Below are 16,055 nucleotides of genomic sequence, written 5' to 3' on the forward strand. Positions count from 1 at the left end.
GCTGGGAAACAGGGCCTCAGAGTCATGGAGAAACGTGGAAGTCACTCTGAAGTTTCCTGCGAGCATCAGACTCAGAGGTGGTTTTGTACCTGGGATCTCAGCATGAGGCTGGGCAGGGTTTGGAGAGATGGGGTGAGAGGAGGGGGCAGCACGGTGGCCATGGTCCCTTTATGCCTTGTTGTCTAGGGAAGAATTGCCATTTTACATTTCAATTAGGAGGGACGCTGGGGTCAGTCAGCAGCGCCACCAGAGGAAAATGGGCCCGGCCCAGCCCTGGGCCTCTCCAATTATTATTAATGAACGTAGTCTCAGAGTGGCCAACCTTTTTATATGCAAACTAGGCCATTATGGGGCCACTGGCCGTCAGGACTCACTAGAGAACTCATAACAAGCCTCAGTGAGAATCTTATAGGGGAAGAGAGAGAGGCTTAGCTTCCATCCTGGACCAGAATCGGTCCGGCCCCCAGGCGAGGTTCCAGCTCACCCCGGGAGGGTTTCGAAGCCCCCTGGCCGCCAGCTCCTCTCTGGGAAACCCTGGCCCACCATCCCATCCTAAGGTGGTCCTACTCTGCCAGTAGGAACTTGCCTCTCTCATTAAGAGGAGGAAAGATGGCGGGTCGGCATGGGAGTTCTTCAGCTGCCAGCGCATCTGTTGGCACTCAACCAATAGTTTTCCTCTCCCCGGCTTGGTTTCTCCTTTGCAAAGTAGAAGGGATCCTTGGGTTGGTTCAGAGGGCTCTCAGGTTCAGACACCCTCAGTGTACCATTCTTGAGCTGCCGTGTTTTCCTGTGGGACTTGGGGACGAGAGACCCCAACTCTTCTGCTCTTCCTTGCAATGCAACCCTAGACGCAGCTCCTAGCGGGAGGCAAGGTCAGGCCGTGCATGCTTTAGGAGAGGGACAGCTGCCAGGTCCTCGGGTGGAGGGAAGGGCGGGGTCAGGACTGGCCCGGCCCCTCTGGCTCACAGCTCCCCACTTGTCATCTATCTTCTCTCCTGAGTCCCCGACATCACACATCTCCCGCTCCAGCTTCGTCCTTTTCACAAAATCGCTCTTGTCTTCTACGTGTCCCAAGTTCTCATCTCGCCGGAGCAGGGGGATGAGATGGCAGCCGAGGCAAGGGCACAGGCTGCAACTCTAAGATTCTCGCTCCACGTGGGACCTCAAGGTCCCTGCAGACCCACACGATCTAGAGCCTCAAGGCCACAGGCAGGGTTCAGGCCGTGTCCTCTGTCCCTTCCCCCTCCTGCTGGCCTGCCTCCCTGCTGCTCTTCTTTGTCTTATTTATTTTAAACTGCGTCAAAATACACATATCATAAAATGTACCGTCTTAGCCAGTTTTACGTGTACGGTTTAGTGGCAATAAGTATATACATTCACGTTGTTGTACAGCCATAAGCACCATCCATCTCCAAAGCTCTCTTCATCTTTCCCAGCTGAAACTCTGCACCCATTAAACACTAATTCCCCCTTCTCTCATGTTCCAGAAACCACTCTTCTACTTCTGTCTCTATGAATGTAACTGCCCTGGGTACCTCATCTGAGTGGAATCGTGTGGTGTTTGTCCTATAGTGACTGGCTCATCTCACTCGGGATAATGTTTTCAGGATTCACCCATGACTTAGCGTGTGTTTAAATTCTCTTCCTTTTTAAGGCTGAATCATATTCCATTGCGCGTACATATCACATTTTGCTTACCCATTCATCTGTGATGGCACCTCCGTTGCTTCCACCTTTCGGCTGTTGTGGGTACTGCTGCCCTGAGCACAGGCATCAAGTATCTCTTCAAGACCCTCTGCTTTCAGTTCTTCTGGATGCAAACTCAGAAGTGGAATTGCTGGGTCCGCTGCTGCCCGTCTAGCCGTTCTCCAGGATAAAGGCATGGATAGCCTGGAGGAGAGGAGGGCATTCATTTAATGGGCCCGGGGTGCTTCCCTAAAGCAAGGCTTCAGGGTAATCGGGAAGAACAGAGGTGAGACCACCCAAGTCATGGACTCAGGACTGGTTAGAGCTGAATGGGTCCTTGGATGCCACCCAATTGACAGATGAGGTAGCTGAGTCTCAAAAGTGGGGATTGATGCGTGATGAGCTCAGGGTTCCACAGCTCGTCAGAAGCTCAGCAGCCCTAGAGCTCTTCTCCCTCCAGCTTTCAGCGACTGAGGGGCTCATGTTTGTTTTCAGACCCGGGGGGGGGACAGCCGCCGGGTGCCTGATTGCCTGGGGCCCCTCCCATCTGCCCTTGCCCTGGCCTCCTTTCTGCCCTACTTTGCTGGGGAAGAGGGCTGAGGTCAGGGGGGCCCCTGAGAGTCAGCAGTGAGCCCACGGGGCAGCGTCCTCACGAAGGATGTGTGAGCCATGCTTTTGTCCGTCGACCTGCCCAGAAGCCGTCTGTCTGGTGGGCATGCCCCAAACAGTGCCACAGGGGGAGGAATCGGGGGCTGATGGGACCTGCCTGGCCCGGAGCCTCACTCCTACCCAGGCCAAGGCTCTCTTCCACGCAGCTTCTGTGAATCCAGCCACACACCAGCTCCACCTCCCAGCAGGGCAGAGCACCGTGCTTCTTCTTTGACCCCGTTCTCCCCCCAGCCCTCCCTGGACAGAGCTGATTGCCCCAGCAAAAATGGGCCCAGCGATTCATGTCCTCCATGCCCGAATGCGTTCGGGGGCCCCCCCCCCGGCTCAGGGATGAACAGCTGGAGGGGACTCAGAGTGCACCTGCTCTGAGGGGCGTGTTCTTGGGGGTCCTGCCATCCCCAGAGCTCAGTCAGAAGCTTCTGGATTTCGAAGGTCTCTGGGGCTCATTTCAGAACATTCCCAAATGCCTTATGGAAGGTCCTCCCACCCCCTCCAGACTCACATTCCAGAGTCTCGGCCCAGGGCTTTGTGTCGCTGTGTAGCTGCTCCCTTGGGCACCTCTGTCCCAGCTCTTGGCAGCCTGGAACTGACAGGCAAAGCGGTCCTCAGCCCAAAGTGGGACAGGACGCCCAGCCAGCAGGGTCAGTCTGCTAGGGGAGGAGGGTGCTGAGAGGGGACCACCGGGAGTCTGGACCAGAGGGTCTGGAGCGCGTTGAAAAAGAAGCTGAAGCGGGCAGGGGACGAGCTCTGGGAGGAGGGGCCTCAAGGTGGTGATGCCGGGACCCGGGTTGCTCAGTCTCACTGCCTCCTCCACGGTGGCCGGGGGTGGGCAGCAGCGCTGAGGGCCGTGCGCGGGGAGTCCTGGGCAGGGTGGAGTCTGAGAGCGTGTGGGTGATGCCAGGGGCTCCCGCACCTTCGGCTTCCCGCTACCCAACCTGAGCCTCCCTGTCTGTCCCCAGGACTGCCCGCAGCTGCTGCGCGTGGACAAGATCCTGGTGCCTGTGGAGGTGATCAAGCCCATCACTCTCAAGGCCAAGAACCTCCCCCAGCCGCAGTCGGGGCAGCGCGGGTACGAGTGCATCCTCAGCATCCAGGGCAGCGAGCAGCGGGTGCCCGCCCTGCGCTTCAACAGCTCCAGCGTGCAGTGCCAGAACACCTCTGTGAGTGCCCGCCCCGTGTCCCCACCCGCCGGGGCGCTCTCCTAGGGTCGGGTCAGCTCCGCTCGGCAGGACTGCCCCAAACACCCACGGAACCGCTCAGCTCCCCCCGACAACTGCTTCCTCTAAGCCTGCCAGCGCAGCCAAGTCCGCCACGTGTCTGCCTGTAGGTGTGGCCCTGTCGTGGTGACCCATCAGGGGCTGCGGTGCAAGGGGCTCTGGGGCCCGCCTTGGGGCTGCTGAGCGCTCTCTGTGGGCACGTGTATTTACAGGGCCTGCCCATCCTCCTTCCTGAGAGCAGCTCTGGAAACCCTGGGCCCTGACTTCCTACCAGGGCTGACCTGGGGGCCTCATGTGAGCCCACAAAGGCGCACCTCAGCCCGTACAGCCACACAGAGGCTGTTTCCCAGCACACGAGGCTTCTGAGACAGACCAGCACCTGCAAAAGGGGCCTTGGAACAAGGAGTCCCCCGGGGCTGTGCTGTGTAGATCCACACAAACCCTGCCCAGTATTTAGAAATCCAGGTTGGGTCCATGCTGGACCAACAGTGGGTCAGCAGCCCCCCCGCTGCCAACAGCCTTCGCCTGATCCCTGGTCACCACACAGTGTGCCCTAACAGTGCACCGCCTGCCTGCCAGCTCCCCCCTGGCCCTGTGGCCTTTCCTGCCCCGGCTCTGCTCTCCCTCGTTCTCTCTTTCTGGGCTGTTTCTGTGCACCCACGTGCTCAGAGACTAACAGACTTAAAGACTCATGTAATATTTTCAAGCGATGCGAAACCCACCTTCTTCTTCACTGTACAGAGGAGAAACTGGAGGCCCAGAAGTAGGGGCAGGATTGGGTTGGTGGGGCTGAGAGTTATATAATTTGGGGGACCTTCTTTAAGAATGAAATACATGCAAAATGAGATATGCAGGCAGGCCTTAGGAAGGGCCATGTGGGTGAGTGCAGGGCCCTGAAGCTGACCCTGCATCTCCATTGACTTCCAGGTAACCCGCCCTTGCCCAGAGGGTAAGTGACGTGCTCAAGGTCACACAGTTCGCAAGTGGCAGGGTCAGGCCTGGGTCTGGGGTCTCCTCCCATACCACACTGCCTGCCATTCATCTTTGTCATTGCTTCTGGGTACTCATAGGCGGTGACTGTATCTGGAGATGTGATGTGGGATCAGGAGAGTCCCAGACAAAGCTCTTCCTGGGAGCGCCCCACTCTTCCTGCGGGAAGCAATCTAGGGGTAAATGGAGCTCAGAGAGGCTCACGTGCTGGCACAGGGTTGCTCAGCATTACAAGAACTGAGCTGGTGGCTGACCTCCCAACCTCTGAAACCCCAGATGTGTCCCCACCCCTCCCACGTCCACATCTCCCCCCTGCACTGGCGGCCAGGCTATGTTGCAGATTTCTGCAGCACCCCACATTAAACCTGCAAGCAAAAGGGCTATTAAACACCTCCTGCTTCCTCGTGAATCCTGAGACCAAGCAAAACAGCCCCAAGAGTCTGGCTCAAACGATTCTCCCCCAAATAGGCAAGTCCCGTGGGAACAGGAAGTGAGAGTCCCACGTTTGACTCAGCAGAAGGCTTGTAGGGATTTCAGGCCTCGGGAAGAACAGCCTCGTTTCCTCAGAGAAGCTGCCCCAGGGATCCCGTCCTCAGAGGTGTCAGGAGGGAGGACAGATTCTGCAGCCTCTGAGTTCCCCCAGGAGAGGGGTGGGGACGTCACAGGCCCTGTGCCTCGGCTGACTCTGTTGAATAGAGGAAGGTACCCCAGGTAACAGCTGGGTAGGTGAGGGCCAGGTCTCCTCCTCTGTGGTGCCCCCTCGGGGAGCCTAGTGCTGGCACCCCTGGTGGGCACCGGTGGGACGAGGAAAGGCACTGCTGACTCCCAGCACGGGCGTCTGCTGGTCTGATGTTGAATTCTCAGGATCTAAGAAATCACCAGTCACACAGCTCCTTGTGTGGGAATTTCACATCCTGGAGCCTGATGTCCCAGGGCATGATGGTCAAATCTGCTTCCGGTCCCTGGAGGCCCCAGGCTCTGGACAAGGGTCTACGGGGTCCTACCCAATCAGTCAACCTCCAGGGTACATGGGCTTGGGTACCTCCAGATCTGCTTCCAGGAGATGAGAGACACCAAAACCGTGGTGGAAACATGACATTGGGGCTAGAGGCCTGGAGCCCAAGGCTCTGACCGCCAAGGAGAGGACGTGACTTCTAAGCTCCCCGCCTGCACCCCTGAGGAGTGGGGGAGGGCTTGCACTGAACTCTGGCCCCCTGGACTTGGGGATCCCCCAGAGGCCTCCCCGCCCCCAGGGACAGTTCTCAGTGCCGCCAGGGCCCTGCTTCCAAAGCAACTTGGCCAGCTCAGTCTACTCTGCCTGCCTGCATTTTTCACTTCAACACCCTAGTAAGAAAGGTGATGGGAATGTTTGTTTCTCTACCATTTTCAAGTCTTAGAAACTGAGGCAACAGGAGGTGTACCCCACAAAGAGTAGGTTCCAGGAGGGTCCCCTCTGCCTACCAGGACCTGCTGGAATCACACAGTTCAGGAGGGCTCAGCTCTGACCTCCCAAGAGCCTCTCTTTTCAGGGAGTCAGTAGGATCCCAGGTGAAATGATGTTTAGGCCAGGGTGCTGCTTGCTGGCAAGTGACTTCCTTAAAAAATTTTGGGGAGTCATAATCAGGGGCAAGCCTCCCTTACCATAGTTATGGAAAACAACCAACATACCATCGGGGCAGGAATAGACCTGAGAGAATATTTACTTGATCCTGTGACGGCTGGGGGCGGGCAAGTCTCTAAAGCCCAGAGAGGGCAAGTGACCAGCCCCAGGTCACACAGCAAGTTAAGTAGCAAGTTCAGAACTTTAACCCAGTTGCATAACACACCCCCTAATCAAAGGTTAGGCCAAAACCAGCAACTGAGCACTTTATAGCAGGGTGTGATCTGCCTCAGAGAGGGTCGTGGAAGAAGAGTTACTGTTGTTTCATTTCCTAAATGACCTCTCTGGAATGGGGGGGAGGAGGAGAGAAGGATCCAACAGAGAAATCAACCCCGCCCCGCCACCCTTGAGTTTTGATGGCAGAGGAGGTCCCAGAGGAGAGCAGAGAAGGAAAAGAGAGACACAGGAGCATTCTGCATGGGGGGACACAGGGCTGGGTGGACAGGCAGGTCACTTCCAGCCCACTCTTTGGGGACAGGCCCTGGGCCAATCACTGTAGCCCTCGGGGACCTGTTGGCAGAGAACAGGGCAGCTCACAGGCAGCAGCTGGAGGAGAGGTTAGAAGCAACTGTGGGTATTCAAGGAGATGTCAAGTGCTGCTGATAATACTGCCCAGTCCCGCCCCTCAGCCACTGGCAATCGCGGGAGTCAGGAGACGGGAAGGATGGGGGCAGTGGAGCTTGGCTAGAGGAGGAAATGGGAAGGGGCATCTGGAAAGCGTTCCCCCCCCCCGCCTCCCCTACACACTTCCCCCTTGGCTGTCCTCTGTCTCCCTGCCGCTAGCAGATGGCAAGGAGCAGCGATTCTCTAACTTTAGCAGCACCAGACTCACACTACCTAACTGGAAGCGTTCCTGTCTCCAGAGATTCCAATCCGGCAGGTCTGGGTGGGGCCCTGGAATCTGCATTTAGTAGACCTCCTCTCCAGCCCCACCCCCATGGCTCTGATTAAGGTGGTCCATAGACCACCACGAGAGGGGAAGAGGTTTTTTTTTTGAGAAAACTCACGACGACTTGGAACCACCCACCCAGACGCGAAAAACTTAATCTCTGGGGAGTTGGCTAGTGGGCTACGTGGCAAAAAGCTTATGCGTCCCCAGCTGAGTTATGGGATGATGAAAAAAAATTCTCCAGTGTTGTTTCTGCCGGGGTAGGGAGCTTTGCTTTATGCTGTGGCTCAGCCCAGACCCTGGCCTTGGCCCAGGTGTCATCGATCTCGAGGGAGATTATACGGGAGTGTGGATGGTGCAAGGCAAACCCCCGCCATCGTGGGACGTACACCACACGTGGCGCCCTGGCCTGGGCGTCATCACCAGGGAGTTAGTGAAGAAGTCTGGTGCGCTAGGTTAGAGCCCGAAGAAGGCTGGACACACACCCTACTTATGTTTCTGTAGGGGGACAGCGTCACAGCATGCTCATCCTGGAGCACGTTCTGTCACTCAGGAATACAGGGCAATTTCCCAGGTTAAGATGATAACATCTCCTTTAGAAGCCCCTACGGATAAGCTACAGAGGCAGAGGCGCTGAGACCCTCCACAGCCGGAGCATTCCCGAGTTTCTGGGCCGCCCTCCCCTCAGTGAAGGAGGGAGCATCAGCGGCCTGACACAACAGCCGCGGACCTCCCCACGGCCCAGCCCCCCCCCCAAACTTAAACTCTGCATTGAAAGAGCCCACTGGCTCTGCAACCACAACTTCAGACCAAGTCTCCTGGACTGAACTCTTCCAACAAATCACCCATCCTCAGCCCCTCCTCTGCAGAAAACCTGTCTCAGCTCTGACCCTCCATCCCACCCCCTGTGGTAGGCAGAATCTAGTGGAATAATGAGAAAATCATCAGGTAGGGACCGGAAAAGCTGCCCAGGGCAGGTTCCAAGTTCCTGCTGCCTGCCCTCCTTGCCCGCGGATAGAGAATGCCTGCTGTCAGAAGGCAGACGGGGGCTGGCATACTGGGGCTGCCTGAGAGGTACCTCCCGCTTCACCCCCCTCCCTCCCTTAGCACCACAGCCCCATGGGATGGACCCAGCTGGGTGGCACATTAGAGGAGAGCTCGGCAGGGAAGCAGGGCCCAGAGGCCTAGAGGCAGCTCCCCGCAGCCCCACCACGGGCAGCTGTGCAGCTGGGGCCCCTGCTCTGTCCTGGAGCCTTTGGAGTCTTGACCCAGGTTTGTGCCCTAGGGTGACCTCAGGATTTCCCACCTCACCTCTGAGCTCTCACCCAGTCCTCTTCTGTGTTAACCGTCAGCCACTCATCTCCTGAAGAGTGCAGCTCCTTCATTGCTTCCCCTTTGCAACCACTCTCCCTGCCTGCAAATTGATCAGGCTTGGCCAGGTCTCCGGTAAAGCACCCACCTCCGCTGAACATGTCCTAGAAATTAAAGCTCCCAGAGGTGACCTCCCCCAAAGCACCCTAAGGACTGGCAAGTTGCCCTGGGCAGCCAGGGCGGGAGAGGCTCCTCTCTCACGAACTCCCAGGGGAGAGCCCAGCTGGCAGGAACAGGCCTCCGCAGAAGGTGGCCACGCCACTTGCTCAAATCTGCTCTGTGAACCCACATTGCAAATGGGTGTCCCCCCAGGCCTGGCATCTCCTCAGCTTCTTGACCCCCTGTTCTGGTCCCCTGAGATGTGCGCCTCCGCCCTGCCCACCCATGCTTATGTGTGCTTACACACGCACGCACAGTCTTGGCCTGCCTTTGACCCCGTGCACTCTTTTTTTTTTTTTTTTCCCGATACGCGGGCCTCTCACTGTTGTGGCCTCTCCCGTTGCGGAGCACAGGCTCCGGACACGCAGGCTCAGCGGCCATGGTTCACTGGCCTAGCTGCTCCGCGGCATGTGGGATCCTCCCGGACCGGGGCACGAACCCGTGTCCCCTGCATCGGCAGGCGGACTCTCAACCACTGTGCCACCAGGGAAGCCCTGACCCCGTGCACTCTTGAGGACACCAGGCCGAACATTGGGCCCTCCCTAGAAATCTCTGTGACCCAGCTTTTCTCCTTTCCTTCCGGTCCTGGCTGCAGTATTCCTACGAAGGGATGGAGATCAACAACCTGCCGGTGAAGCTGACAGTCGTGTGGAACGGGCACTTCAACATTGATAACCCAGCTCAGAATAAAGGTGCGGAAGGAGGGCCGGGGAGGCGGGGGAGGGAGGAGCAGCTCCCATTGGTGGGCTGGGCCATTCCCTCCCCCACCGGAGCCAAGCCCGCTCTCACTGCTCAGTGACTGCTTGGGCGCAGGGGGACGGCCCCTGCATCCGAAGGGCGGAGGGGGCAAGGCTGCCTCGCGGCCCATCATCCAGGCCAGCACTGCCCTCCTGGTCCCGCACTCCCGGGCCCCTGCCAGCCCCCTGCCCCCACCTCCAAGCCCCTCTTGCCCTTTGCCCACAGTTCACCTCTACAAGTGCGGCGCCATGCGTGAGAGCTGCGGGCTGTGCCTCAAGGCGGACCCGGACTTCGAATGCGGCTGGTGCCAGGGCCAGGGCCAGTGTACCCTCCGGCAGCACTGCCCCATCCACGAGAGCCACTGGCTGGAGCTGTCGGGCACCAACAGCAAGTGCACGAATCCCCGCATCACAGAGGTGAGCCGTGGTCCGCTGGGCCCGCTCTGGGCCGCTGAGCCCTGTCCTGCCACGGGCGGGGCCCTGGGAGCCATGGCTGGCAGGGTGTCCGTCACCCCCGTGACCACCAGGTGCCCAGCTGGCTGCGGGCATCCTCATTTCCTGGCGAATCCGTAGCAGCTTTAGGCTTGGCTCAGAGGCCCTCCCCTCATCAAGGGAGGTGGAGAGCAGAGAGGGTTTCGAGTGTCCTGTGGAGTCTCCGTGTGAGCTGCGTCCGAAAGGACTTGCAGCCCTCGACACCCCGTCCTTGTCTCCGAGAGTCCTGGTGGCAAGGCCATGAAGCTCCATCAGCTGCGGCCTCATTAAGCAGTCAGCCTGTGAGTGGAGGCTGCCTGGGGGTCAAGGGCGTGGAGCCCAGCCCCGGAGAGGTGGAGCAGGTCAAAGTGGAGAGGCCTCGGGACACGCAAGACCTAAGCTGTAAAATGGCAGAAACGGACCAGGAGCGCAGTTCAGGAGGACAGAGAGGACACGGGCCGCGGAACAAGGAGCCGGGAGGGGCAGGCCAGGGCTAAAGATGCAGACAGTGGGGTCACAGAGAAAAGCGTTTGAATCCCAGCTCCATTTGCTAACCCCAAGTAATTGCCGGGTCCCCTGGGACTCCTTCATCTCTATCTCCAGGCCTCAGCTTGCTCACCTTGTGCCCTGGGTCGAAGCGTCCACCTCACAGGGGAGTGACAGGGATTACATGAGCAAATCCATGCAAGATGCCTGGCTGCATGCCCAGTCCGTGGGGATCTCGTCACCCTCCTCCTCCTCCTCCTCGTTCATCACTGACATTGTTAAAATCGTTTTTAAATCGCGTGTCTCTAAGCCCATCACTGCCCTGGTGTCTTCACCTCCGCTCTCCCGGCACGAAGACCCTCTAAGGTACCCCGCACCCGGGCTGGAATCCCTTGCTCGGCTCATAAAATAAGGGAAAGACGTGCATGTCTCAGCTCCAGGACGGTGTCTGACACATCGGCACCTGTGGCCCAGCACTGAGCTCCTTGTAGGTGCTCGGTGCCTCTTTGCCATGGTTGATGCTGATAATAATGCCACGGGGACACAGAGGGGAGAAGACGAGAAGGAAGCTCAGCCTGTGAGGGGACAGTGGGCATCCAGCTCTGTGCAGTTTCACAAACACCCGTATCTGGTACCCTAGGGCTGCTGCCATGAAGTGCCTTAAACAACAGAAACGTATGCTCTCTCAGTTCTGGAGGCTGGAAGTTGAGATCAAGGTGTCTCAGGGTTGGTTCCTTCTAATGGCTGTGAGGCAAGGGTCCGTTCCAGGCCTGTCTCCTTGGCTTGTTGGTGGGTGTCTTCTTCCTGTGCCTCTTCATATTGACTTCCTGCCATGTGTGTCTCTGCAAATTTCCTCTTTTTTTGAGGACGTCAGTCCTATTGGATTAGGACCCACCTGAATGACCCCATTTTGACTTGACTACCTCTATAAAGACCCTTTCTCCAAAGAAGGTCACAATTCTGAGGTGCTGCGGTTTAGGACTTCAACCTGTGGATTTAGGGGGACACAGTTCAACCCATGATGCCTGGCAAGGCCAAGGTTATTATCACCTTTTCCCACATGAAAAGAGACTGATGCTCAGATTTACTCTGACCAAAGTGTAAATCAAGGGGCCCTGAAGGCCAAGTCTCTTGATTACTGGATTGCTGTCCTCTGCCACCACAAAGGCAAACACACCCATACATGCCCTCGACCCTCCCTCACAGATGCTGCATGCCCACCGGGGATGTGTAAAAGCAGGAAGGAGCTTGACTCATGAGTAAGCAGCTTCCTCCGGCAAAGCAGCCTCTCGGGCGTGGCCCTCTAGATGTGCCCCCCGCTTTGGCACCTTCACCCTGCACATTCCTGGTTTTCCAGGCACCGAGATCTTCATTCAGCCCCAACTTCAGTCTCCTGCATGGGTAGGAATCTCAACAGTGATTCTCAAACTGGGGAAAGATACTTATGTATGTTAACCTACAGAATTATCTGGATAAGGAGGGCAGGTGGATGCCTCTGGCGCCACGTCTGAACGAGGACCCCCCCCCCCTTTCCTGCCACCCCCCCACCCTCAGAGCCCCGTAGCAAGAAGCCATCCCCCAGGGGGCTGCCTCTCAGGACCGCTAATGGTGTGTCTGGTGAAAACGGTGGGACTGGCTTTCTTCTTGGTCTGAGACCAAAAGAATCACAGGGAGGAGATGGCAAATTAAAAAAACCTCCCTGCGACGGACGCTATTTACTGGCTCCATACTGGCATGAGCCCTCCAGGGATCCTGGAGAACCATGGACTGGGCCAGGGATAAAACTCCCTTTTCAGGACGACAAGCCAGTGCTGAAATATCACGCAGATGCTGCTGCCAGGTGCCAGTGGCGCTTTGGGGACCAGTTGGGCAGGCATCTGGGAAGGACAGGGACTCCCAAGGCCCGCCCCGCCTCTATCTGTCTATCTCCCTCACACAGAAACAAGCCTGTGTCTCCAAAGAACCTTTTTTTTTTTTTTTCACTGCAGTGGGAACGTGCGTGTGCAAACCCACACGCTCATGAACCCTCCCACTCCCAGATGTGCACACCTGCATATGTGAGAAGGCAGAAAGTATCCTGAGCTTTGTAGGTGAACAGCCTACAAGGCCCGGCAAAGCTGTCACTCCCTTCCCCACCTTTCACCCTCCCCCCAGGATGGAACCCCCCACTTGTGACCCTGGGGGGATGGAGAGAGTAGGAAATATTAAGAGGTAGCCTACCTGGGCTCCTCCAGTTGTGAGCCCATCGACGCTGGCCGGGATCCACGTGCTGATGTTCAGAGACACCAGAACAGGAGATGGGCCCTTCTCTGGTCTGTCAAATGCCAGGAGAGGCTGGCATGGAATGTCTTCTGCCACTAAGGTCACTGCTGTGGGAGGTCATAATTAGATCCCGTGAACTGTATGGAACTGCCGCCTCAAAGCAGGCCCTTGGGGCTTCCCTGGTGGCGCAGTGGTTGAGAATCTGCCTGCCGATGCAGGAGACACGGGTTCGTGCCCGGGTCCGGGAAGATCCCACATGCCGCGGAGCGGCTGGGCCCGTGAGCCATGGCCTCTGAGCCTGTGCGTCGGGAGCCTGTGCTCCGCAACGGGAGAGGCCACAACAGTGAGAGGCCCGCATATCACAAAAAAAAAAAAAAAAAAAAAAAAAGCAGGCCCTTGGTGGTTGCATCCTAACATTCCAGTGGTGGGATTTTAGCATCAACAGTGATGTCTTAGGAGGGAAAGCCAGTCATTTTGGGCAAGTGTATGAGGGTAAAGTCTAAATTAAACCCAAACAAACCAAGCCAAACAATGACGGCAGAGGGGCAGTAACAAAGGCTTTTCTAACTCCAGGAAGATGCTTGGGTAGTTGGGGTTTTCAGTACAATTACAGCTCAAGAAATAAAATATGGTGTCATCACTGGAAAGTTCACACAGAGGAGGGAGGCCCCACCATCCCTGCTCTCAGGGACTCAGGATCTGAAGAGGTGGGGGTAGGAGGGTGGCAGGGTGGGGAATCCGACACAAACGTTACTGTGAAAAGAGCACAAAGAAGGTGTCCTGAAATCTCAGTGGAGAGAAACCGAGAGAACATCTGGTGATGGGGAAGTGACTTTTGACAAGGCTCTTGAAAGATGGGTGGATGCCATCGTGTGGAGGGCTGTGTGGGTTGATAGGAGGGTTGTTCATTTCATTGAGAGTGGAACCAACACAAGTGAATGCTGGAAGGCTTTAATCCCGATTTTCTGTGAATTACCCAGTAACACTGCAGATCACGTTCTCTCTCTTCTTCCGTGAAATGTGAAGAGGAACAAGGGGCTTTGAACCCTGCTCCTAAGACCATACACAAACACAGACTATTCTACCAGAAGCTCCTGCCCATTGACAGCCCCAGACCTGGGTGCCCTCGTGGACTTGGACTCAACTCAGGCAATGGAATGGAGATGGGGAAGAGCCGGCAGCCTCTCCCTTGCCCCATCAGCAGTGCGGGTTCACTCTGTCGTGGTGTCTGATTTCTGTGCTTCCTCCTTCTAGATAATCCCAGTGACAGGCCCCCGGGAAGGGGGCACCAAGGTCACCATCCGAGGGGAGAACCTGGGCCTGGAATTCCGGGACATTGCCTCCCATGTCAAGGTGGCCGGCGTGGAGTGCAACCCTTTGGTAGATGGCTACATCCCTGCGGAACAGTAAGTGGAGGCCGTCTGAGACGTGGGAGGAGCAGGGAAGAGAAGTCCATATAAATAGACGATTGATGTTGACTTACCTTCCCCGACCAACAAGAGATGGTCTTAGAACTTATGGACAGAAAAGGAGAATGTCCCTCATGTCCTAGGGTGTGGGGGACCCCTACAACTCCCCAGCCCCCGATCTAGCTAGCTGCCATATTGGGGGAAGTCCAGAAAGGGGAAGGGGAAATGGCTGGGAGAAAAGGGGAAAGTGATCATCACCTCCCTGAGGTGTGAGAATGCGTAGGAGCAAGACAGAGCAAAAGCAAAATCTGCAGAAGTGTGAGTTCAGTTCCTCCGCTGTCCCTAACTCCCCACTCCTGTCCTCCCCCAATTACGGAAGAAGCTAATCCTATGCTACCCTCTATGGAGGCTGAGAATGAACCTTCGCATCCACTCTCAGGCCTGTGGGGACTTGGATTATTTTTCTCCAGCAAAGTCTGCTGGTCCACGGAGAGGGCCATTCAACGAGTGACCTTGACCTCTCACCTACACGGCAGGGAAGGTTTGTGAGTCATGTATTGCCTTGTAAATAAGTAAATAACAATTTTCCAGCCCAGCAAACACAAGCATGAAATAAATATTCACCAGCGCAATAGAATCTATATTCTACACCCTCTTTGCTGCCCCTCCCGGAGTGAAACCTTGCCACTTGTCCCCGTGTGCATAAGTTATTGACTCTTTGCCAGGTCTCACTTCGGTAGGTGAGTGCGTTTATGCTTGTGCTGGCTGAGTCTTACCCAGATTTTGTGATTCTGGAACCATCAGTGCTGCCATCCTCAATTCCTCCTTGATTTCTATCTGGTTCTTCCCAAAACACTCATAGTAGATAAGATGATTGAAGGCTCCAGGCTCGGTAGGACCCATCCTGGCCCATCATCACTTACGTACCCAAAGACCTTTCTGTGGCTCCTTCAACTTTTTGTCCTTCCTAGAACAAAACCAAAGCAGGCTGCTACGGATATATTGTGATTTGGGGAACTTTAAAACGCCCTACTCTGGACTTGTATAGCCAGATATTAAAAATATTATAAAGCCACATGATTAAATATTGTGATACTTGTTAGATCAGTGGAATAAGATAGACCGCCAGAAAAAGAATCTTGATCCATAAAAATTTAGTATGTGATAAAGATGACATTTCAAATCAGCAAGGAAAGCAAAGCTCATTCAGTAAGTGGTACAACTTCACCCCCTGGAAAAAGTACAATATCAGATTCTTATTTCACATTATACACCAAAGTAAATTCCAGATGGATTAAAGAGTTAAGGGTAAAAAATGAAAATGTGAAAGGATTAGAAGAAAATGCCGGTGAGAATTTATTTGATTTCAAGAAAGGGAAGGTGTTCCAGGTATAACTGCAAAAGAAAAAATTATAAAGGAAAAGATTAGGAGATTTGAGTCTGTCAGACAAAACTTGTGCACCAAAAACTCTGTGTGCAAAGTAAAAATATGAATGATAAACTGAGAGTATTGTTATGGCCTGCTACAGTATACTTTTTCTTAACATTTAAAGAGGTTAGATAAAAGATATAGATAAAAGGCAACTATCACAAAATTAGCAAAGAGCATGAATGTGCAATTCACAGGACAGACAAAGAACTAAAGTCATATTAAAAAAATGTTTAACCTCAGTAGTAACCAATGAAATGGGGAACAATTTTTAAAAGTTAATGCCCACCCAGTGCAGATGAGAGGCATAAGAAACAGCACATTCATACATTCGGGTCGGGAGGGTAAATTGGGACGACCTTCCTGGAAGGCAGTCTGGAAATGTAGGTCAAACATCTTTAGCCCGGGCATAATACTTATAGAACTTTCCCTAAATAAACAGAATGCACAAATATTTATTTGCAAGCATGCTTTATTTTGGCCTTATTTGTAACAGTGAAAATGTGGAAGCAATTTATATATCTAAAAATAGGGAATTAATTAATTTAATAAATTATTGTCTATACATAGGGCAGTAAACTACACAACCATTAAATGTGATATGTAGGAGAATCATGACC

At 55.1% G+C, this 16,055-nt stretch overlaps 1 protein-coding gene across 3 annotated transcripts in view; it reads left to right on the forward strand.

Moving 5' to 3' along the window:
• Positions 1-16,055, forward strand: part of PLXNA4 (plexin A4) — a 464,525-nt gene that overhangs the window by 365,670 nt on the left and 82,800 nt on the right. For all 3 annotated transcript variants that reach the window (XM_059074236.2, XM_067042137.1, XM_067042136.1), the window contains 4 exons: positions 3,315-3,515; positions 9,237-9,333; positions 9,605-9,795; positions 13,852-14,003. In XM_059074236.2, the coding sequence (XP_058930219.1) occupies positions 3,315-3,515; positions 9,237-9,333; positions 9,605-9,795; positions 13,852-14,003 (641 nt within the window). The remainder of the gene's footprint in view (positions 1-3,314; positions 3,516-9,236; positions 9,334-9,604; positions 9,796-13,851; positions 14,004-16,055) is intronic.

The sequence above is a fragment of the Kogia breviceps genome, chromosome 9, assembly GCF_026419965.1.
Source record: "Kogia breviceps isolate mKogBre1 chromosome 9, mKogBre1 haplotype 1, whole genome shotgun sequence".
In the NCBI taxonomy this organism is placed as follows: domain Eukaryota; kingdom Metazoa; phylum Chordata; class Mammalia; order Artiodactyla; family Physeteridae; genus Kogia; species Kogia breviceps.